Raw genomic sequence first — 24601 nt, 5'->3', positions numbered from 1 at the left:
TCCGAGGATCCTAATATAGAGGGTGTAGTCTTACAAGACAGGTAGACAATGCACAAATAATAAAGGATCCAACAGATAAAAAATTGGAATTTCTTTTTAAGAAGAACAGGTCTTTGGCAAGTTCAGTAGTGCAGCCGGTTCTTGCGGCAATTGGTGTGTCTCAGTCCATAAAGGACCAGTTTGTAGAGATACTTAAGATTATTCCTGATCAGCAGGCCCAGCAATGGGCTGGCGTATTAGATGCACTATGTTTTACCGTGGATGCTATGAAGGATTCTATTATTAAAGCCTTTTGGCTTATCCTAGGACTAGTGCATATACGCCGAGTCCTATGGTTGAAATGTTGGTCAGCTGAAGCACCGTATAAGAAGCTCTTGGCCAGTTTTCCATTTCATGGTGAACGGTTAATTGGAGACTATTTAGATGACTATATTCAAAGGATTTCTAATGGTAAAAGTTCTTTTACCATTTAAAAAAAAAAAAAAAAAAAGTTTAAGCATTTCTCCTTTTGAGCATGCATCTTCTCCAGTGCCAGGAGCATCTGCCTCGAGGCAATCTTGACTGCCTCCGCCATCAAGCTAAAGAGGAACACCTCAGAAGTCCTACGGCCAAAAGAGGACTTGGGGCAGAAAGCCTGCAAAACAAAATGCTAAAGCCTCCTAATGAATGGGCACCCCCGCTTGCTCGGGTGGGGGGAAGGCTTCTGCAGTTTTCAAAGATCTGGAAGGTACAATGTCAAGACAGATGGATGGCTTCCTCAATTTCTCTGGGTTACAAAATAGAGTTCCAAGAATTCCCGTCTCCTCATTATCTAAGATAAAACGTATCCAGAGAATAGGAAGTCTTTCTAGCTCTGAATCATCTCTTATCCCATGAGGTGATATCAGAGGTTCCAACAGAGTTACAGGGTTCAGGGTTTTATTCAAACCTTTTCACGGTTCCAAAACCAAATGGGGAGATGAGACCCATTCTAGATCTCAAAGATCTGAACCGGTACTTAAATATCTGATCGTTACGCATTGTCAGTCTGATAGGTTGTCTCCATTTTGCAAGGAGGGTAATTTTTAGCATTGATTGATATCAAGGATGCAAATATTTCCTGCTCATCAGAAATGTCTAAGCTTCGAGGTAAAAAATCGTCCTTTTCGTTTGTGGTTCTGTCATTTGGTCTAACCACCGCACCATGTGTGTTCACAAAGATCCTGGCACCTCCTTTATTTAGCCAGGTTAAGGGCTCAGGGTATAACTGTCTTAGCCTATCTACATGATCTGATTTTAGTAGATCAATCAGTCTCCAGTCTAAACCAAAGTTTAATCCTCAGCTGTAAGCTACCTGGAATTCATAGGCTGGATTCTCAACCTAGAAAAATCCTCCTTTAAAACCATCAAGGAGATTACAGTAATTGGGGCTGGTCATAGATAACATTAAAAATAAGATATTCTTACCCCGGGCAAGAGTCGGCTCCTTTAAAGGAAGATTCAACTTGTCAAAACAAAGAAATCCTTCCATTCGGTTGTGCATGAAATTGTTCGGAAAGATCTTATGCGCAGTTTCATTCAAGACTGCTACAAAACACCATTCTGTCGGCCTGGAACAAAAAGGTCCAGGCTTTGGACTTTCCAATGCACTTATCCCCCAAGGTGCGTCAGGTCCTCAATTGGTGGTTGATATACAGAAACTGGTAACAATGGATGCCAGCTTTCTAGGCTAGGGAGCAGGCCTAGAAGAAGCTTCTGTCCAGGGGAAGTGGTCCAAGTCAGAAAGGACCCTGTCCATGAACATTCTAGGAATTTGGGCAATACGTCTGGCCCTAGAGTCCTGGATGCTCAGACTACGGAATTGTCCTGTCAGGATTCAATCTGACGATGCCACGGCTGTGGCCTACATCCATCACCAGAGGGGCATGAGAAGTCGTGCAGCCCAAAAAGAGGTGAATCACGTTCTAGCTTGGGCAGAAAGCAACATTCTTTGCCTAGCAACGACTTTCATTCCAGGGATAGAAAATTGCCAGGCGGACTACTTGAGTCGCCAACAGTTGTTTCTGTGAGAATGGTCCCTTCACCCTGACATCTTTCTGTCGATATGTCAAAGATGGGGTTTTCTGGACGTGGATCTGTTCGCATCTAGATTCAACAACAAAGTTGACAACTTTGTGTCAAGGACGAGGGATCCGCTAACGTGCAGAACAGACACCTTGGTCTTTCCATGGTATCAGTTTTCACTGATTTTATGCGTTCTATCAAATCGATGTAAAAGGTCATGAGGATATTGCCTTTGGGAGTAGTGTACTGCAGGCTACAGTATAAGCCCTCTAGCCTCTTAATGCACTACCTTTTGTGTTGTCTCCCTCCCTTCATTTGCCACTGCTATGGGACATCCCACATAGTAACTACTATGGCTCTGTGTCCCCGATGTATGAAAAGAAAACAGGATTTTTAAAACTGTTTACCTGTAAAATCCTTTTCTTTGATGTACATCAGGGGACACTGAGGTCCGTCCCTTCTTTGGTATACATGTATTGCTTGGCTACAAAACTGAGGTACTCCCAGTAGTGGGAGGGTTTATATAGGGAGTGCACTTCTTGTCTTAGGGCGTGCCAGTGTCCATCACCTGAAGGTGGCCTATAACCCACATATGGCTCTGTGTCCCCTGATGTGCTCGGGATCTCGATCCACAGTTGCTGGCTGAGTAAAGTAATGTATGGAAAAAAGATCCTCACTCCTTTTGTTGCCATTTAAAAAAAAAAAAGATTTCATTTGCAAGCCACAGTGAACAAATTAAAACTTTAATGCGTTTCAGCTTATAAGGCCTTAGTCATGTTTTTGCAGCGTTTTTGTAGAAAAAATTTCAAGATTGAAAGCACACCAATATAAAAGCAGTAAAACGCCTGTAATCTGCCAAAAAAGCTCATGTACTTTTTTGAGCGACGGGTGTTTTTGCTTTAGGCGACAGAACGTTCAGATGTGAACAGGGGTCATTGAAACTAATGGGATTTGTCTTATTAGGAGTTTTTAGAGCTGAGGCTTGCAGCAGAAAAAAGGCCAAAAAAATGCCTAGGTGTGAACGGAGCCTAAAAGTCAGAAGGAGAGTATGAAAAAGGGCATCCAAAGCAAATTTTTTTTTTTTTGTTTTTTGTTTTTTTTTTTTTTTCTTTTTTTTTTATATTTCAGGTTAGAGCTCTGTGCAATAAAAAGCATGACAAATGAGGAAAGGGGAGAGAGATATCTTAAAGGGCTGTGAATTAATCTGTAACAAAAAAGAAAAATCTAGGTAACCAGCAAAGTACTTGCATTGCTATATTTTTCCGAATTAGGTTGTGAAAAAGTAAAAAACAATCAAAGTACATATTGTCTTTTATTGAAACCAGATACCCCAAGTCAAGGGAAAAAAATATCTCGACTGTAGATATATCCTTCTACACATACACAGTATTTTAGTTTAACCACTTTCAGACCAGACCAATTTGCTGGTCAAAGACCAGGTCGCTTTAACTGACAATTGCGCGGTCGTGCGACGTGGCTCCCAAACAAAATTGACGTCCTTTTTTTCCCACAAATAGAGCTTTCTTTTGGTGGTATTTGATCACCCCTGCGGTTTTTTATTTTTTGCGCTATAAACAAAAATAGAGCGACAATTTTGAAAAAAACACATTATTTTTTACTTTTTGTTATAATAAATATCCCCCAAAAATATATAAAAAAAACATTTTTTTTCCCCTCAGTTTAGGCCGATACGTATTCTTCTACATATTATTGATTGGTTTGCGCAAAAGTTATAGCGTTTACAAAATAGGGTTAGTTTTATAGCATTTTTATATATATATTTTTTTTTTTACTAGTAATGGCGGCAATCAGCGATTTTTATTGTGACTGTGACATTGTGGGGGACCCATCGGACATTTTTGGGACCATTGTCATTTATACAGTAATCACTGCTATATAAATGCAGTGATTCCTGTGTAAATGACACTGGCAGTGAAGGGGTTAACCAGTGGGTGGCAGTGTAGGGGTTAAGTGTTCCTAGGGATGTGTTACTAACTGGGGGGTTGGGCTTTCATTTAGTGAACACTGATCTCTGCTCCAATCACATGGAGCAGAGATCAGCGTCACTAGTTGCTAGGCAGAATGGAGAAATGTTGTTTACAACGGCACTTCTCCATTCGGCCGCTCCGTGAGACGATCGCGGGGATGCCCGCGGCGATCGAGTCCGCGGAGCGCGCCGCCGGCGGCGCGCTCCCGATGGCAGGGCGGCAAATTTAAAGGGGCGTACATGTACGCCCATTTGCCTGCCCGTGCCATTCTGTCGACGTACATCGTCGTGCGCTGGTCGGCAAGTGGTTAAGCTTCAATAAAAAGGATCCAGGTTGCATTAGAAGGATCTTGCATAGTGTACCTACATATTGGGTGGTAGATATGAACAGTAAGAACTAGAACCAAAATTGCAATTTTGGTGTACATCATTTTCCACACAGTTGGGAGGTTAATTTATATTTGAAAAGGTGCCTTTTGCTAAATTATTTGTCAAAACACTACAACAGATTCAAAGATATCGCTGCATAGTGAAGATTTATTTTGAAAAAAAAATGTTTCATGTCTGGGTAACTCATTATGTGGATGAGTACAATAAATCGTAATGGTGCCAAGTGCTTCTGAATATATTATAGAATAAATATATCTAACGAGGAAAGAATTATAGGATGTTTTTTTGATAGTACAACATGGGTCCTTTTCATTAAGGTGTCAAAAAGAAATGCTATGCATTAATGTAGAACGAGATGCTGTTTCTACAGTTATGTTCAGCCAAGGTTGTTTTGTCCTTTTGACTTGGGGTACCTTTGCTTTTAGATATAATTGGAAAACCTTTTTAGGCCAACAATACTGATCTTAAAAGATTTGACAAGTTTGTTTTAAAACTACAGTGTTGCGTGTTTTGCTTTTATTTATTTTTATTTATTTTTTTATGCAATGGCCTTAAAATACCAGCTTAGCCATGTGTTTGATGCAAGGGACACTATGTTCAGAACAGTGAAGATCCAGAAGATGTACAGTGGATATAAAGTTTACACACCCCTGTTAAAATGCAAGATTTATGTGATGTAAAAAAAGAGACAAAGATAAATTCAGAACTTTTTCCACCTTTTTAAAGAGACCTATAAACTGTACAATTCAATTGAAAAACAAATTTTTTAGGGGGAGAAGTAAAAAATAAAAAAATTAGAATAATTTGGTTGCAGAAGTGTGCACACCCTCTAACTGTAGATGTGTTCAGAATTAAGCATTTAAACTAAATGTTAAATAAGAGTCAGTACATACCTGTCATTAAAGTTCCTCTGATTAACCCAAAATCAAGTTTAGCTGTTCTAGTAGATCTTTCCTGGCATTTTCTTAGTCACATCCTACAGAAAAAGCCATGGTCCACAGAGGGCTTCAAAAGCATTCGAAAGACTAAATTTTTAAAAGGTATCAGTCAGGAGAAGGGTACAAAAGAAAATACATTAGATATACCATGGAGCACAGTAATCAAGTGGAGAAAATATGACACAACATTGACATTTCCAAGAACTGGATGTCCCTCCAAAATTGATGAAAAGACAAGAAGAAAACTGGTCTGGGAGGCTGCCAAAAGGCCTACAGCAACATTAAAGAAGCTGCAGGAATATCTGGCAAGTACTGGCTGTGTGGTGCATGTGACAACCATCTCCCATATTCTTTATATATCTGGGCTATGGGGTAGAATGGCAAGATGGGTGTGTGTGTGTGTGTGTGTGTGTGTGTGTGTGTGTGTGTGTTTTCTTCTTAAGGAAAAAAAAAAACATCCAAGCCCAGCTAAATTTTGCAAAAACGCATCTGAAGTCTCCCAAAAGCATGTTGGAAAATGTGTTATGCTGTGATGAAACCAAGGCTTTTTGGCTATAATGCCAAAAGATATGTTTGGCGCAAAGACACTGCACATCACCAAAAGAACACCATACCCACTGTGAAGCATGGTGGTGGCAGCATCATGCTTCTGGGCTGTTTTTCTGTAACTAGTACATGGGCCTTAGTCAATATAGAGAGTTATGAACAGTTCCAAATACCAGTCAATATTGGCACAAAACCTACAGGCTTCTGCTAGAAAACTAAACCTGAAGAGGAACTTCATCTTTCGTGCATGACCACAACCCAGAGCATACATCCAAATCAACAAAGGCATGACTTCACCAGAAGAAGATTAAAGTTTTGGCATTGCCCAGACCTGAATCCCATTTGAAATTCATCTGTGTGTTTATCTCAAGAAGCCTGTGCACAGGAGATGACCTCGCAATCTGGCAGATTTGGAGTGTTTTTGCAAAGAATGGGCAAATATTGCCAAGTTAAAATGTGCCATGCTGATACTCCTACACAAAGACTGAGTGCTGTAATAAAATCAAAAGGTTCTTCAAAGTATTTAAGGGTGTGCAAACTTATGCAACCATATTTTTTATTTCCCCCACCTAAAATATTTCAGTTGGTTTCTCAACTGAATTATACCGTTTATAGGTCACATTAAAGGTGGAAAAAGTTCTGAAATGATTTATCTTTGTCTCTTTTTGTTTATTTATTTATTTTTTATATCACAGGAACCTGACATTTTAACGGGTGTGTAGACTTTCTTTATATCCACTTTATGTAGTTGACTAAAATCTACTTGAGTACAGGCTATCCCTGTGCACACCACCAAGTTAAACTTCAGTCTTGATGCCTCTTTTCTACACTTTCCACTTAGTAGGTTACAGTAGTTTTTATTTACAATGCTTTGAAAAAGTATTCACACCCCTTGAAATTTTCCACATTTTGTCATGTTGCCACCAAAAACATATATGTATTTATTTGGATTTTAAGTGATGGACCAACACAAAGTGGCATAGAATTGTGAAGTGGAAGGAAAGTGTGTGTGTGTGTGTATGTATGTATGTGTATATAATTTTTTTTTTTTTTTTTTTATATTACAAATTAATATCTGAGAAGTGTGGCGTGTATTTGTATTCAGCCCCCTTTTACTCTGATGTTCCACTAGATTTTAGTTGGGGGCCAATTGCCTTCAGAAGTCGCCTAATTAGTAAATGGCGTTCACCTAATGTGTAATTTTAATCTCCGTATAAATACAGCTGTGAAGCTCTGAGGTTTGTTAGAGAACCTTGGTGAACAAATGGCATCATACAGGTGAAGGATAAAGTTGTGGTGAAGTTTTAAAGGTTATATTAAAAAAAAAAAAAAATACAAGCTTTGAACGTCTCACAGAGCACTGTTCAATCCAGCTTTGGAAAATGGGAAAGAGTATGGCACAACTGTTAACCTACCAAGACATGGCTGTCTGCAAAACCTGACAGGCCAGCAAATGAGAGCATTTATCAGAGAAACAGCCAAGAGGTCCATGGTCGCTCTGGAGGACCTGCATAGATCCACAGCTCAGGTGGGAGAATCTGTCCAACAGACATCTATTAGTTGTGCACGCCACAGATCCGACCTTTATGGAAGAGTGGCAAGAAGAAAGCCATTGTTGGAAGAAAGCCATAAGAAGACCCATTTGCAACTTGCGAGAAGCTGTGGAAGAAGATGCTCTGGTCAGATGAGGCCAAAATGTAAACTTTTTGGCCTAAAAGAAAAATGCTATGTGTGGTGGAAAACGAATACTGCACATCACTCTGAACACACCATCCCACCATGAAATATGGTGGTTGCAGCATTGTTGTGGGGATGCTTTTCTTCAACAGTTCAGAGTTGATGAGAAAAAAAAGGCAGCCATTTCTCTTTCTTCCCAAGTTTCACAAGGAGGCGGGCCGGCACTCCACGAGACATTCCAAGCAGCTTTATTTTCATAAACCTGGAGCAGCCGTTCTTTTTCTTGTTGGTCAGTTGATTGATTGGAGCCAAATACAGGGCAATCTTAGAAGAAAAGCTGTTTTCAGATCTTTATTTGTAAAAAAAAAAAAATTAAAACCATTTATAGTTTTCCTTCCACTTTACAATTAAGTACCACTTTGTTTTGGTCTATCACACAAAATCCCAATAAAATACATTTAAGTTTTTGGTTATAACATGACGAAATGTGGAAAATTTCAAGGGGTATATGAATAATTTTTCAAGACACTGGTAGGTGGAATGCGTCTTTTATTAACTGATATCTGCAAATCACTGAATAGAGCAAATTGGTAGAACACTTTAAATGATTTTGTATGTGTACAATTGTAATTTCTTTATTGTACAGGACGGTATACAGGAACAACCCTCCCACTTCCCCACAAACGTTAGCATTGTGTTTTTTTTTGTTTTTTTTGCTCTGAAACAAAACCTTCCCATAGTGTAGCATTGGTGGAAGCTGCAGGCTGCTTTACAGGTCCAGGGATTTGGGTCACACTTAAGTTGTCCCCTTGAACTTGAAAACTGTTAGGGTATGCCCACTAGGAGGGTAAAGTCTGGTGTAATCCTACCTCCTGCTGTGTAGTTTTGGGCTTTTTTATGAAGAAAGCCCTGTGGTGTGTGCCTGGCTAAGGGAGTATTTCCACAAATAGTTAATTTAGTGCCACCAGCCACAACACGTTATCCACAACTGACAGGTGGATTGCCATTTTTGAATTCAAAACCATTTTCAGAGATTCGGGATATGCACTCTACAGAGTCCACACAGCGTCCTTTCTATAGGACCCTATATCTGCACATGGGACATAACTTTCAGTCAGTAGAATGTGTCCCTTCTGTTAAGGTCTCTTCTGTTGGCTGAAATTCTCCTCCATTCATACCCTATCTTGACAGTACTGCACTCCTGTTGCCCAATTTACTTAAACTGTCTGCATGGGACAACAGGACTGTCTCTAAACCAGCACATTCTCCTACACCCCTGGAGTCTCTGGCTTGGTGCCCTTATGATAGAAGGTCATAACGGATGCCAGCTTCTCAAGTAGAGGACTCTTCTCTTGGTGCAAAGAAAGCTCATCTCGTGAACAGCATCCTGGAGCTTAGAGAAGTTTGGTTATTCCTTCAGTGCTCTACCTTTTTTGACTGCTGGGTCACTCGTCAGCATTGTTGGACAATGCACACCAGTGGCTTACATCAATCACCAAGGGATACTGGAAGTCTCGCTAGTCAAAATAGAACTAACTGTGACTTGGATGGAAAATCCCATTCCAGTCTTATCCCAAGTTCATATTCCAGGGTTGGAAAATTGGTACTTGTCAACGTTTGAACTTTGGGGACTGGTCTCTTCACCTGGAGGAGTTTCAAGACCTCTGTCGATAAGGATGCCAGACGTGGTCCTCCTGGCTTTCATGTTTCACCATAATATTCTATGGTTATGGTTAACCACAAAATTGTTCTTTGTCCCTTTCCTTACCATCCTAAGAGGCATTCTTTCTCTGCTATCTGGATGTGGTGTACACGGTTTGCGCTTTTTTTTTTTTTTATCATCTAAAGTTTTTTGTTTTGAACAACCAATTCTTTGTCATTCCTGAGCCCGGGACAACCTGCACCCCCCCCCCCCCCCCCCCCCAATCTCCATGTGCATTTGTAAACCTCTTATTCAAACCTATGTGAACTCAACTAGATGAGTTAGTGCTTCTTTGGCTTTCCAGCATCGGCATCTGTTTCTCAGATATACAAGACTGTCACTTGGTCATGTGTTAAGATGTTTAACTTCTACCAGTTTGTATGTTCACGCCTCTTCTGATGCTAGCTTTGGTCATAAAGTTCTTTAAGCAACCCTGTGAGCCCTCTCAAACCCCTTAATTTTTCCTGTTATGTGGGCTTGTTAATATTTAATTTGCTGCATTTCCCACTTCCCATGCATTTTGACACTCTACGTGGAAGCTACCTCCCGCTCTAGCACTCTGCAAGTGCTCCATTTTTCAAACAAGTATATAGTGTTTTATATATACTGAATAAATTCCTAAGCTGTTTAAAGGATTGGTGCTTCTCTTCCCTCCTGCTGCATTTCCCAACCCTTAAGTTGTATTGCTTGGGCATGTACCTACCTCCCTGAATATCATTTGACCTGTATTGTACAAATAAGAATGATTTTCATCTTGCCAGTAAAAAAATGTTTTAATTTTTTTTTTTCATCACATGACACGGGTACTGCCCCACTGTTATGATCTCCTCCTTACGTTTGCTTTGAAACTTAAGAGTGCTTGGAATGGGGGAGGGCTTGTGCAGGGCTGTTTTAACAGCTGTTTTGTCTGTGTCCAGTCTGCTGAAGGTGGCAGCTATGCTTTGGTACATCCTTATGATCACATAATGTAATTGCATGAAAAAAAAAAAAAAAACGAAAGTTCATCCATATAGGCCCTTTGACTAAGTGATGACGAAACACGTCATGGCGTGATCTCGCAGCCATCCAGCATGTCGATCAGCGGTGAGCTCGAACTGGGCAGGTTGCCGCGTGAGATCCATCTGGCGGTGACTGATTGTAATAGGACTGTATATGCTTAAATGCTTTTTAATTCATTTTTCTTATAAGTGCAACTTGTATGAGGGGACGGGAATTGAGTTAATACAATTTTACCTTATGGAATTACACTATGTATATGCATCTTTGTCGTGAGTGATCTGTAGATGGAAAGACAGATTTTTGCTGCTCCACAAATGGATGATTATACGGGCATTTACCTATTGTTTATCTGGTGAGCTCCTTACCATAGGGGTTGATAACTCGACGGTCAGACAATAAGGACATGGAAAAAAAGTTCAAAGATTTATCGAGTCATGAGTTCAAGGTCACCACATCCCAATTGAATTGAAAGAACCCCCCCCATAAGTGATTCGGACTTTAAAAGTGACCAGGAACAATACATTTTGTCAAATATATCAAATTTATTTATAAAACACATGTATAGAAAAGTCTCAAGTCAAGTAGCAAAAAAAGTAATGGTATACTACATATAAAATATATTGCATAGTACATGCAGATATAGGCTGTAGTGGATGAACCCAACATTTCCGGCATGATGCCCTTCTTCAGGGTAATTTAACATCCAAAGCGCAGTGTATGTATGTATGTGTAATATTTAATATATAATCTCGCACTGTAAATCTTTTTTGTTTGTGTTTATCAAGACAATAGAGTTGATGGATAGATCTATATAAATAAAGCCTATAAAGCGTACCAGATAATGAAAATTCTGCAAGTAGTGACAAGGATAAGCTGCCTGTATACAACCCCACAAAAAAAGCTCCACACAGATTCCCCAGCGAAGGTCTGAACAAAAAGTGGACCTAAATCAGATCAAATGATATGAAAAAGTATGCACTAATGGGTTGTGAGCAACCTCTATAGGATCATACATACTCCTGAAGATGGCACATCAAGGGCATCACCGCACAAAAAAAGACACATCCAGTATATGCGAACCAACTGAGGAAATATATAGTATGTTTCCAACTCAGGCAATATACCTGTAGTGGTACATGTAAATGTAATGGTAAGAAGATGATGACCAAGCATTATAGGTCCATAAGTGTCAGCATGGTGAATGCTTACCTTAACTGAAAAAGGTGCCGTATAGAGTGAAGGTGATCGGAGCCATCACAGCTGTGTTTTGCATGCTGCGAGTGGCTTTAATAAAAGCCCCTATGCCGAATACGAGTGCGTGAACGGTGAAATTACGTATCTTCAATGGAGATGCAGAGGCCAGAGCATGCGCAAAGCCCACAGTGCACGGACCGACTGTCCCCAGAGCGCCGCCCAAAAAGGACATGATGGGGATCTGTGCTAAGGGGACACTGGCGCATGGCTAAGAACGAGGACAGAAATCGAAGCTTAAGACTAAGCCCGATCCTGTCAAAGTAATTGGAGTGGAATGAGGGCATCTCATCACTAACTTGTGCCAAATATCCCCTAAAGTGTGCCGGGTGAGGATTCAAATTGGACAAAAGGGACACAAAAGCCCTTATATTTGTGCTACACAAAGCAGGGGACCAAAAGGGGGGGGACAATAGGAAAGTAAACTAATACTTGTAAAAAGGGACATGGCATTAACAATGTGTTTTTATATATGAATAATTAGAACAGACAAAACCACATAGCAAGTTGACTTTCTTTTTATAGAAAAGAGGAAAAAAATAGATCTAGTGCTGAATCTGTCTATCAGAAGGAGCATATTCCTATTCTTCTCATCCACCAGAGGAAAAGCCTTCAAAAAAATGGATGACTAACCATGTCATTTAGGCCTGGGGTAGAGTAGCATTTAAATTGCTTATCCAGCGATTTTTTTTGTGTTGCAACAAATTCCTATTCCAATCGCCCCCTCGGGCACTAGAATGTATTCTGTCCAAAATTTAAGAATTTAATTTGGGGAGTTTTGCTACAATGAGTATCTGCCCAGTGGACTATCAGGATTAGATTTTTTTTCATGCTTGGAATATGTCTGTATGCTCTCTTGTTGGTTTGGTTTTACCAATTTAAAAGGATCCACACTGGCACTCCAGCTGTTTTACAATTGGCAAAATGTGCCAGTTTGAAAATTTTACCATTGGGCAATTTGATGTTGTTTACAATATACATGTTATTGCAGTGGTTGCAGCTACCGCCTCGAAAGGTACCCAAGCGTACAAATGTCCTTCTTTTTCTTTTTTTTTTTTTTTTTTAACCTCCCTGACGATACGAGTTCAGATTTTTGGTGCTGAAAGCGGTACCATTATTTTGCATGGAAATTTGGCATTTTATATTGTAGGCCTGTAATTTTATTAGGAATAACTCGCTTAAATCTGTCCAAACGAGTCTAGTAGGTATGATAAAGTTTGAAAAACAAAATCATAAATTATAATTATAAATAACTATAAATGTACCAAATAATATAATACATATTATTCAATTATGTAATCGAATCAAAAACACTGAAATTTGCTTAGTTACAAATCACTATTGCTCAATTCTGCAAGTGATTCTTATCGCTGTTTTCTAGCTGGTCTAAAACCACTTTTGATGTAAAGGTACGGTTTTGGTTGCTATGGACAATCTCCAGTTTCCAGGCAGAACAGTTTTTATAATGTAAAATTGCATGCAGGGCACTGGACAAACCACTAGGGACAAAAGGGATGTGAAAATTCATACAGTAATGTAATCTGTAAGATTACAGTATAGTGTGTTTCACTCTTTGAATACGGCGCCGTTCTCCATCCCTGTGCGTCCCAACACTCGCAGGGAACAGAGCCCGGCTCCATGATCGAGCGGAGAACGAGCTGCTCACACTGAGGGGAGACATTGCAGGATCCAGGGGACAAGGTAAGGAAGCTCTTCCTGGATCCTGCGATGCGATCCCGGGTCTGGCTCGGGGTTACCGCTTTTGGTTCTGAAATTCCACCCCGAGCCATAATACCGCCAGGGAGGTTAAGGACTTGGTTCTGCGGTAGGTAATTGAGGGGCTAGTTGGAACAAGTGGACTTAATAAAGGGTCAGCACTAAGTAGTGTGTGGTGTCTATGTATTGTGTGATAATTCTCACATCGTTTGAATGTCTCATATCAGAATTGCCTGGAATATATTTATTAAATAATTGATCATGTCTTGATCTAGAGTTCGCCCTCTTAAAGGCCTTTTTTAAAGCATGTGGAGGGATGGCCTCTCAAAAGCAATCTGTCTCGCAATTTATTTGCCTCTTCATCTGAACAATTCCGATGGATTCTCAGGAATTGCCCATAGGCAAAATATTTGATTAGTGGTGCCGGATGGGCAGTGCTAGCGTGAAGTATTGTGCTACTTTGCGGTACAGGGAGCTAGCAAGTGTACCGTCTTGTAGTTTGTAGATGATGGTGACATCCAGAAAATGTTATTTCTGAAGTCTTATGGGTCATGATAAAATTTTAGGTTGCATGAATTTTGATTCATGGCTGCAATGCAGTCGTTCAATAAGTCAAGTGATTTCACCCCCCCCCCCCCCCAGGACGATACAAAATATCGTCTATAGCGATACCAGCTTGGTGTCTTGTCAGTTAAATGGAAATAATTGTCTGTCAAAGAGGTCTGTTCCCACTCCCCCATGTACAGGTTGGCATAGGATGGGGGCACAACAGGTCCCCATAGCCACACCTTGTACCCGGAGGTAGTGGGAACCATCAAAAGAGAAAACATTATGAACCAATATAAATTCCAATGCTGAAAGGATAAATTCATTAAAAGGACGATTGTCCTTGTGTGACTGAGAAATGTCATGCCTGAAATTACGGATGCCCTGCTCCTGGGGGATAGAGCTATCTAGAGCTTCAACATCAACTGCCACCAGCAGGGCATCGGGAGGCAATATTACCTCTAAATTTTGAAGGAGTAAGGTATCCCTGATAAATTCATAATATATGACCTGATCTGTTCATTTATGAATTTACTTCCATCAAAGCCCTGCAACCCGAAACTATAGGTCGTCTTGGGGTTTTTTTTTGTTTGTTTTGTCTTTGTTCTTTGGTAAACTGTAGAAGGTTGGTATCTTTGGATGAGGGATAGGAAAGAAATCCCAGATTTGTTTATCAATTACATTATTCTGGTAGGCATCATCTACCAATATGAAGAATTTAGTCTCATTTTTCTATCGGGGATCTTGAAATCTGTACCATGACTTTTTATTCAAAAGTTAAAAAAAAAATGTTTTTATATTGATCATTTTAATAATATCCCCACACTTATCAGCTGGCTTTATTGTGAGGTGGGGTTGGTTGTTTAAAGTGGTTATAGCTACCTTTTCTCCTACTGATGTATTATGGGACGTGCTGGAACGAACACTACGTTTATTGATGTCTCTGATGGTCATAGCCAAAAAGGCTCCTAGATTGATATTTGAACGAAGTGGGGGAAACTTATCGGATTTCTCCTCCTTCTTAAAAAAAAAAAAAAAAAAAAAAAGGTGGATTTAATTTCAATTTTGTTCTCCTTTATTAGTCATAGTGTTTGCTTCAAGGAGAGTTTGTAGGTCAATCCTGTCGATTAAAATCCAAACCATCCTGCTTATCAGCCAATTCTATTAGTACATCAATGTCAATTTCATTCTACATTTTCTCCCTCTGAGTAGGTACAGTGTCTTTACTATACATACTCTTCAGCAAGAGTTTTCTTGCGAATAGTTAGTTGCGAGTCTTTAATGACTTCAAATTTGTCTGATTCTGGTCAAAACAAGACCGACATTTCATCATGTGAATGTTATCAACCCCTCTGATTATATTCTATGTATTTTCAGTTGTAGAATTGGGATAGAGCTATGAAAGAATAGAATATTATCCTGATTGTGGTTCTGAGAGTTGTCATCAGCCACAGTAGGACCAGAGACATCTCAAGTCCATTCCTATAGTTTGTAATAGGGGTGTGCCGAAACGGATAACCAAAATGAAAAAATACACTAGGCCGAAAACGACACCGAGATTGACTGGTTTTTAAAACATATGTTTATATTTTAACCACTTGCTTACTGGGCACTTAAACACCCTTCCTGACCAGACCCATTTTTAGCTTTTGGTGCTCTCACACTTTGAATGACAATTACTCAGTCATGCAACACTGTACCCAAATGAATTTTTGTGTCCTTTTTTTCCCACAAATAGAGCTTTCTTTTGGTGGTATTTGATCACCTCTGGGGTTTTTATTTTTTGCGCTGTAAATGAAAAAAGACAAAAAATTTTGAAAAAAAAACGCATATTTCTTTGTTTCTGTGATAAAATTTTGCAAATTATAATTTTTTTTTCATAAATTTTGGCCACAATTTATACTGCTACATATCTTTGGTAAAAATAACCCAAATTAGTGGATATTATTTGGTCTTTGTGAAAGTTAGAGAGTCTACAATCTGTGGTGCGAATCGCACAAAATTGATCACACCTGATGTACTGGTGGCCTATCTCATTTCTTGCGACCCGAACAAGTCAGGAAAGTACAAATACCCCCCAAATGACCCCTTTTTTGAAAGTAGACATTCCAAGGTATTTACTAAGATGCATGGTGAGGTTTTTGATGTCATTTTTTTCCCACAATTCTTTGCAAAATGAAGATTTTTTTTTTTTCCTCACAAAATTTTCAATGTAATAGGTTATTTCTCTCACATGGCATGTGTATACCACAAATGACACCCCAAAATACGTTCTGCTACACCTGAGTATTACAAAACCAAATGTGTGAGACTTTTACACAGCCTGGCCACATACAGAGGCCCAATATTGAAATGGCACCATCAGGCGTTCTAGGAGCATAAATTACACATCTTATTTCTCAACCACCTATTAGTTTTGAAGGCCCTGGAGCACCAGGACAATGGAAATGCCCACAAAGTGACCCCACGTGGCACTGATGACTCGTGGCACTGGAGGCAGATTTCACTGGAGGCAGATTTCACTGGAGGCAGATGGGGCTGACAGATGGGGCTGGCACTGGCAGATGGCGCTGGCTATTTGCTCTAGCAAATGGGGCTGGCAGATGGCACTGCAGGTGGCACTGGCCGCGCTGACGGATGGCGCTGGCAGGTGGCACTGGGGCTAACGGCACTGGCAGGTGGCACTGGCAGGTGGCACTGGGGCTGACGGATGGCGCTGGCAGGTGGCACTGGCAGGTGGCACTGGGGCTGACGGATGGCACTGGTGCTGGCAGGTGGCACTTAGCGGCACTGGGGCTGACGGATGGCACTGGCAGGTGGTGCTGGCAGGTGGCACTGGCGGCACTGGGGCTGACGGATGGTGCTGGCAGGTGGCACTGGTGCTGGCAGGTGGCACTGGCAGGTGACACTGGGGCTGATGGCACTGGGGTTGGCAGGTGGCACTGGCACTACTGGCAGGTGGCACTGGCGGCACTGGCACTACTGGCAGATGGCACTGGTAGGTGGCACTGGCACTACTGGCAGATGGCACTGGGGCTGACAGATGGCACTGGGGCTGACTCACAGATCCTCTCTCTCCTCACACGCTGTCTGTGTGAGGAGGGAGAGACACGGCAATGGGAGATGATCTCATATGTTTACATTTGAGATCATCTCCCATTGGCAGCTGCGATCGCGCTGTGAACGGCCGCTTTGATTGGCCGTTCACGGCGATCTGTGTTTGCCTGTCTCCGGGAGACACGGCAAATACAAAACTTCCGCGATGCACGCCCCGGCGGCGCGCATTGCAGAAGTAAACAAAAGGACATCAAGGGATGACCAGGCGAAGGAACCCGCCTGCTCTACGGCCGTCATTCGGCTATAGGGCGGGCGGGAGGTGGTTAAATTAAAATGTTTACTTTTTTTATTTTATTTTTTATTTTATCAATATAACACATTGCTAATAGTATTAGCAAAATTTCCATGTGGGGCACCTCTAGCAGATATGATACAGGAGATGGTCAGAGATTGCAGACATGGTACAGGAGATCAATGCAGCCTTGCCAGTGTCCATCAAATACAGCCGCCAGTGCCCAGCAGCCTACCAGTGCCCATCATGTAGCCTGTCTGTGCCTTACCAGTGCCCATCATGTAGCCTGCTTGTGCCTCACCAGTGCCCATCATGCAGCCTGCCTTAGTATGTCAGACAGGATCAGGACAGGGCAGTGTTGGCAAGGCAAAGCCTAGAACAGTGCGCTATCTATGGAGTAAAGCTGTCGGCACACCGCGTTAAGGAGCAGCTTGTCTGTATGATCAGCGGGAGGAGCATTATCAGTGTGCAGTGCTGTAGGGGTTTAGAGTGCAGGACTTGTTGTTTGACACAACAGTGAGCCCGCTCAGTGAAGCTTGCAGTAAACAGAGGGCAAAAAAAGAACATGTACCATATGGGACATACATGGATGAACTTTTAGTGTTTTTGTGATTATGTGACATTGTGATCATAAGGATGTACCGAATTAGTGGACTACATAACAATATGAATTTGCATGCTGCTAATGTTAGATTTTATTTAGCATATCTGTTTTGTTATATTCTAGCAGCTACTGTAATAAAATTTCTTGGTATTTTTCACTATAAGCGTGGGGTAGTTGGTTGGTTTTCTTCAGTATACTTTTCCACAAATTTTCTTTGGGCAGCGATGCTTTGTTCGTGGATACTGTCATTTAATGAGCTTCAAGAAAAGGGTTTTTAGTGGTATAACAAAAATCTTATTATATTGCAGGTTAACCATTCCTTAGATGTGGTAACTGCACTTGTTTACCAAAAAGAAAACAAATGCAATGACAGGACTGGTATAGGCTACACTATATAAAGTTTTGTCTTTGGTTTTATGGTTTAAATTATCTTTTTTCTGTGATGACAAAAAAAAAAAAACCTATTTGGTGGATTGAATAATATTTGGGAGTAATCAATTTTTTTTTTCTTTTTTATACTCTTCCTTTCCACAGGTCGGCAGCAATGCTGGCATAGTGGGCATGACAAAGGAGCACCTCGGTCTGGCGTTGGCATTAAACGTTCCAGTCTTTGTGGTGGTAACAAAGATTGACATGTGTCCAGCAAATATATTACAAGGTGAAAAGATCATTGTGATTTGTGATGAGTACAACAGTGAGTGGGGATCAAACTGTAGATTACTATATGTTCCTGGTAAAGCATAATGTGTATTACAAAGCATCTTGAGATTGGTTTTCTACAAAATGAGATATTCATCCAAAATTTACTGGGTTGAAAAGCCTAAATGAATATTTTAATACTATTAATATATATGCTACAGAGCAAATGCTTGATGTTCATAGGCCCTAGGTTATAGGCTAGTACCTTCAGGTGATTAGACATTGGCAAAGTTTTTGACGACATTCCTCATGGGTATATGCCCACTGAAATGGGGGAAGCTTGGACTCTATATAGGGACCAGCGACATGGACAGGTCACCCTGTTTCTGTCACTTACTGTAGTCCCATGGCAAGTATTGGGCAAAATATCTCCATTAATTGCTTTACACGCTGTTTATTATAAGTTTAATTTATCGGGGAACCTGGAATGTGTGTTAAAGTATTCACTAATACAGCATTAAATGTTTAAAACTTGGTGCTAAAATTCAATCACTCAGCTTAGTCTCAGGTAGATGAGCAGGTGTTCATACCACAGGTCACACAGTTGACCACCACTTTTGCCTTTATAAGGTGTGGGAGGCTTCCTTTCCACCCTCTTGCCAGAAAGACTTTGCTGCAGGATGTTCTGCACCCGGATTGCAGGACACTATCTTGGGCATGCTAATGCTGTTTCTACACTCTGTCTTGCTCTTTTGTGTTGATACTCTAGAGCAAGTCATGACACATCTTCAGAATGGCTCTGATTTCTATTCACATCTGCAGAATTTTGTGGCTCAAAGCCTGGTCAGCTGGAACTGCCTGTAAAAGAAATCTCGCACATGTATGCCCTTTTGGTGGACATCGCTTTGTTTTGCCATTTGACAAATTTATCAAAGATGTCACAGAGGGGAAGGTTGTTCCTTCACAGCAAAAGGTTCAAAAGCCCTTCTTCATGGTCCTTGAAACACCCAGGCTACAACTGCTAAAGCCCTTCTTTTCAGTGGAAGACATGAACACAAAATTTACAAAGTCAATCCCAAAGACCTCTTCCCTTTTCTCTGGGTCAGATGTCCCAAGCCTTGGGGTTCAATCAGTGGTTTTGAAGCTAAATATAAAGTTTAAATGGCTACACCTTAATCACGGTCTTCTCTCAAATCAACCAAAATCTGCTCAAGGACAGTCAGATTTGCAGAATGCCCTGAACCATCTTTTACCAGCGAATAGTCATTCCAGTGCCTATGGAAGATGGGTTAAAAGTATTATATTTAAACCTGTTCTCATACCAAAATGCATCAGGCGCATTCATCCTATCCTGCACATAAAATCGCTAAACAAATACCCACTGGTTCTAAAGTTTTTTTTTTTTTTTTTTTTTTTTTTTTTTTTTTAATATGGAATCTGCAAGATCAGTTATTGCCACCTTTTTGTGACAAGGAGAGTACTGGCATTTGTAGACATCCAAGATGCCTATCTGTATTTTCCCATTTAGCAACCTCATTAGTGTTTTCTACGTTTCGTAGTAGAAGCATGTTTGGGAATTTTTTTTAATCCAATTTATTTTTTACTCAAATTAATGGAAGGTATATACAGGTGGTCCCCCTAGTTACAAACGTCTGACTTACAAACTGAGGAAGACTACTGGAAGTTAGAAGAAATCTGCCCCTAGGAAGGGAAATTCACTCCTGTAAGAGTTATGGGAAAATGGTACCTCCACTGATGCTTTATCGTTTTGCACAGAGTGGCCTCGACTTCGTCCATTAATTAGTCCATGAATTCGATACCTGCTCTTCTGGGGTTCCCCTGCAGCTCTCTCATCTCCTCTCCACATCAGATAATCCCCTAGGAGAACCGCTCTCCTGAGGGGGTTACCTTGCGGGCGCGCTCTGAGTCCAGCATTTGGCGTCCATAGCCGCCAAATGTATGACTTGGCCCTGGCGACCGGGTCATTGGATTTGATTGACAGCAGTCGGAGCCAATGGCTGCGGTGCTATCAATCTATCCAAGAGGCGAGAACCCCCCTGCAGAGAGTGTCCCCATCTGGTCAAGTTCCAGGGCTCAGGCAAAGAAAACGGGGGCGCTGGGGGGCCGGCCACTGCGTAGGATGCATTAAGGTGAAAACAAAGGTTTAAAACCCCTTTTAAGAACAAACCTACAAACCCCATCTTTGTAACCCAGGGACCGCCTGTACTTGGCTCAGATGTCAAAGTTTACAAAAACATTTTGTTTGCACTTTTGTTAAGTCATGCAAGATGTTCACTGGTTCGTTCCTTGTTATTATCACTTGGAGCATTGCCCTATCCTTCATTGTGTTATTTAGTAGCAGGTACTGTGTACATTAGGGGGATATACTGTGTGTGAGAGACCCACACTCTTAATAGCCTGGCTATTTGTGTGACACCACAATGACCTCTGCTCACTGGACCCTTCCCCCATCTGTTAAAAAGAGGTGAGCGCAAGAGGTAATTTTTTTGCATAAATATAGCGGAGGGGGGGGGGGTTTGTTTTATAAAAAAAAAAAATGTTTCCCTTTTTTTCTTTTCTCTGATTTCACTCCCACGCTAGCTGTTAAACACTTCTTCAGTGCACTTTTACCCCCTTCTTTCTCAGGCCTGCTTTCAGTGCTGTCGCACTTTGAATGAGAATTGCGCAGTCATTCAACACTGTACCCAAATAACATTTTTATAATTTTGTTCACATAAGTAGAGCATATATATATATATATATATATATATATATATATATATATATATATATATTTATATCTATATATCTTTTTTTTTTTTTTTGCGCCATTTAATCGCCAGTGGGGGGGGGGGTGGGGCTAAATTGGAAAAAAAAAAGTTTACAAACAATCATTCTTCATTTAGCCCAAAATGTATTCTGTTTACATTTCTTTGGTGAAAATAACCCAAATCAGTGAATATAATTTAGTCTGTAGGAAAGTTTAGTCCACAAACTATAGTATATATCTGAAAATTGATCAATCCTGATGTACTGTAGGACTAATTTTTTGAGGCCCTAAAATGCCAGTACAGTAGAAATGCTTCTCAAATTTACCCCTCCTTGGAAAGTAGGCATTCTAAGGTATTTAAGAGGCATTTCAGTTTTTGAAGTTGTAATTTCAATGTCACCAGTGCAGTACAGTGTCATATAACTGTCAGTACGAAGAAAAAAATGTATAGTTCTCTTACGTTCACTAACTGACACAGCTCCTTTTTATTCTTGACCATTGGGTTGTTATACCACCTTCAGGAGAGGTCTAGGCAGAACATGTTAACATGTACAAAAAACAGAACTTTCTAGTTCCACCCAAGGGGCGGTCCCTTCAGTAACAACCCTCCAGCCTGCTTCCTGCAGTTTTTTTCTGCCTAGTGAAGGAGAAGGACCTAGGAACCCTGCAGGCCCATCAGTCCGTGGATTTTTTTCTGCAGAAGTTTGCCTTTTGCACGAGCTTAAGATCCTGTGATCTGCTATCAACAGCCGGCTGGGTGACAGGCATGATACCCTTATCCTTGTAGTCTCCCCAGCCTGGCCAGTGAGTGTGTGCAGACCAGAGCTCCGCGTTGGGTCGGCCACGACATGTCCCCCAGGCTCCAGGGGTGGCCGATGAGCGTAAATGCTCTGAGGCACATATGACCGGGCTACTGATGTCTGTGTTAGTGTGCCGGGCCAGCAGCCACCCTGTACTGATCAGAGAGTGGGTCGGCGATAGAATGCCTTGGTGGGGCTGAGCAGCTGGGCATTCCCTGGGAGCTTGATTCGGGGGTCCCTCGCCTCCCTCTCCTCTATCCCTGTCCCTATCTCCCCCCCCCCCCCCCCCCCCCCGTGGGGGATGCTGCATGGGCAGCTGAGCGGTGTGTGTGCCCCATAGACAGGGGCCCCCTGGGGGGGCTCTCACCTTGGGTGGGGGGCTGCACTGGGTGGCTGTGCCCTGGATGTCTGTCTCTTCCCTGGAGGTCTGTGTCTGCTGATCGCTGTAGCGCTATCTTACACCATTTCCTCTGCCTGTGTTTCACTGTCCCTCTCTGCATACAGTGTCCAGCTGCCATTTTTGGTGTGACCAGGGAAAGCATGGTCGGTAACAATCTTTCTGTAGTTCGGTTGCCATTTTCCCTGTGATTATGCGCCTTGTACTGGATGCTGTTGCAGCCCAAACACACATTTTTCATGCCTCAGCGCTGTTCCCTGAGGCTCAGCACAGTGCGGTTTTCTCTCACAAGCACCTGGGAGCTGACACAGGACATGGGCACACATAGCTGGACAGTGCAGAACTCGGACAGGGTGGCAAGTCCTGCGGTGGGGGCTCCTCAGCCTGCAGCAGTTAAGAGGGTGGGACCATCACTGTCCTAAGTCCCCAACAGGTGGCAGCAGGGTAGGGTCAGCATGGCTTCAGAAACTGGAGTTTCTTCCCCCAAAATACAGGCCATTGCAACCGGTTCTCCGGCAGACAGTGCAGTGCCTCTGGATGCTTATCGGCGGTCCTTAACACGTTCGTTGCCAAGATGGAGGCGGTACGTGGGCGAGCTCGGATGCAGACTCGGGCCCTGCTGAGGCTGGTGACCCCTGCTGTTTCAGATGATGCTAACCAGGATCTATCGGACAGTGAGGATGAGTCCACGTCCGGGTCCGCGTGGGACAAAAGCGATTGTAGGAGTACTTATCACAGCTGGCGTGATACCCTGAAAATTCACGACACAACAGATTCCTCTGCTGAGGTAGCGGTCCCTTATGGGTCCCATAAGCCAGCCCGTACACCTAGATGTTTCCGTATCTGACTTATTTCGATAAGTTAAATTACAGGAATGGGGGCGGCGACCGCAAGGGACCTTTTTAGGTCCCAAAACTCATGGTGGTGCGCCCCCCCCCCTTCGGAGAGCCTTCCTAAATGATGGTTGGCTCCTACAGTCGTGGACCCCCCAGTATACAGGTTAAGCGAAAGTAACCACGATCCCCGTAGGAGAGGTTCCTGTGTTTTAGGAACCCACGGGCAGGAACCGAGGCAATGGCCCATTCCTTATTTACGGTTGGGGTGGGGGGGTCGGTAATACGACCAGAACTGACCACAGCACTTGTGTCACAGACAGTTACTGAATGGGCAAAACTTTGCACCGCAGAAAGGAGAAGCAGTAGGCTACTCCCTTCTGCGTGGAACTATCAGACCAGTTAATGCGTGGTCGCAAGTACGTTGGAATATGGCTCTGGATATGTTTCCTCTGCTATCCAGGGTTTCAGTGTCAGCAGTGGTGCTGAGGCGCCTGATTTGGCTGAAAGGCTGGTCGGCGGACCAGACGTGTAAAAAAAAAAAAAAAAAAAAAGCCTTGACGGATTTACCCTTCCTTGGTGAGCGGCTCTTTGGAGCCTCGGATGACGTTTATTAAGAATGTCACAGGTGGGAAGAGTACCTTGCTCCCATAGGCCAGGAAGACTAAGGAGCCAAGCTGCAGGCAAAAGCCCTAATTTTCCGCTCAAAAGAGGCTTTTCCGTCAGTCCTGGACTTCGGCAAAATGCTCCCAGTCCAACAGGACGACCCTTGGGGACGAAAGCATCCCTGGACCCGCAAGCCTAACATGCCTGCGATAAAGGTGTTACTGCATGAAGGTTTGCCCCTGCCCTTCATACGGGTTGGGAGATTGCTTTCGGGAGTTTGCAGCCCAGTGGGCCTTCCGGCTATCTGGCCAATAGGTCTGCGAACTGATTTCCTTGGCTACAAGATGGTTTCTCCCTTGGCCAACTAACGGATCTTCCCTTCCAGCATACCCTTACTCCCAGCTCGCTGGGATGCCCCATGGGGGGCAGCATGGGACCTGCTAAACCTCAGGGCGATGGCGTGTGTGCCTGTGTCGGAAACTTTCCAGGGGTTCTACTCCAATCTATTTGTAGGCCCCTAAGAAGGAAGGGGTACGTCCAAGCTTGGACCTAAAAAGCCTCAATTGCTTCAAGTACAGAGGCTCAGTGTGAAATCAGTTCACTGCACTCCATAAGGGGGACTCCCTGGCGTCTTTGGACAACCAGGATGCTTCAAGCATCAGAGGGTTCTGAGAAATGCAGTCGGGGAAGCCCACTACCAGTTTGTAGCTCCCCCTTTTTGGCTTGGCTTCAGCACCCTAAGTCCTTACCAAGGTATTGCCTTAAATTTTGGCATTGGTGAGACAACGCAGGATCGCAATCGTAAGTT

General features: G+C 42.3%; 1 protein-coding gene across 2 annotated transcripts in view; it reads left to right on the top strand.

The window, feature by feature from the left end:
* Positions 1-24601, top strand: part of GTPBP1 (GTP binding protein 1) — a 163852-nt gene that overhangs the window by 64294 nt on the left and 74957 nt on the right. For both annotated transcript variants that reach the window (XM_077452291.1, XM_077452293.1), the window contains exon 5: positions 18283-18406. In XM_077452291.1, the coding sequence (XP_077308417.1) occupies positions 18283-18406 (124 nt within the window). The remainder of the gene's footprint in view (positions 1-18282; positions 18407-24601) is intronic.

The sequence above is a fragment of the Lithobates pipiens genome, unplaced genomic scaffold, assembly GCF_037356315.1.
Source record: "Lithobates pipiens isolate NorthernLeopardFrog02 unplaced genomic scaffold, aLitPip1_a1.2 Scaffold_23, whole genome shotgun sequence".
Classification (NCBI taxonomy): domain Eukaryota; kingdom Metazoa; phylum Chordata; class Amphibia; order Anura; family Ranidae; genus Lithobates; species Lithobates pipiens.
Note: the sequence above shows the minus strand (reverse complement) of the source record. Positions and strands in the feature narration are given on the sequence as shown.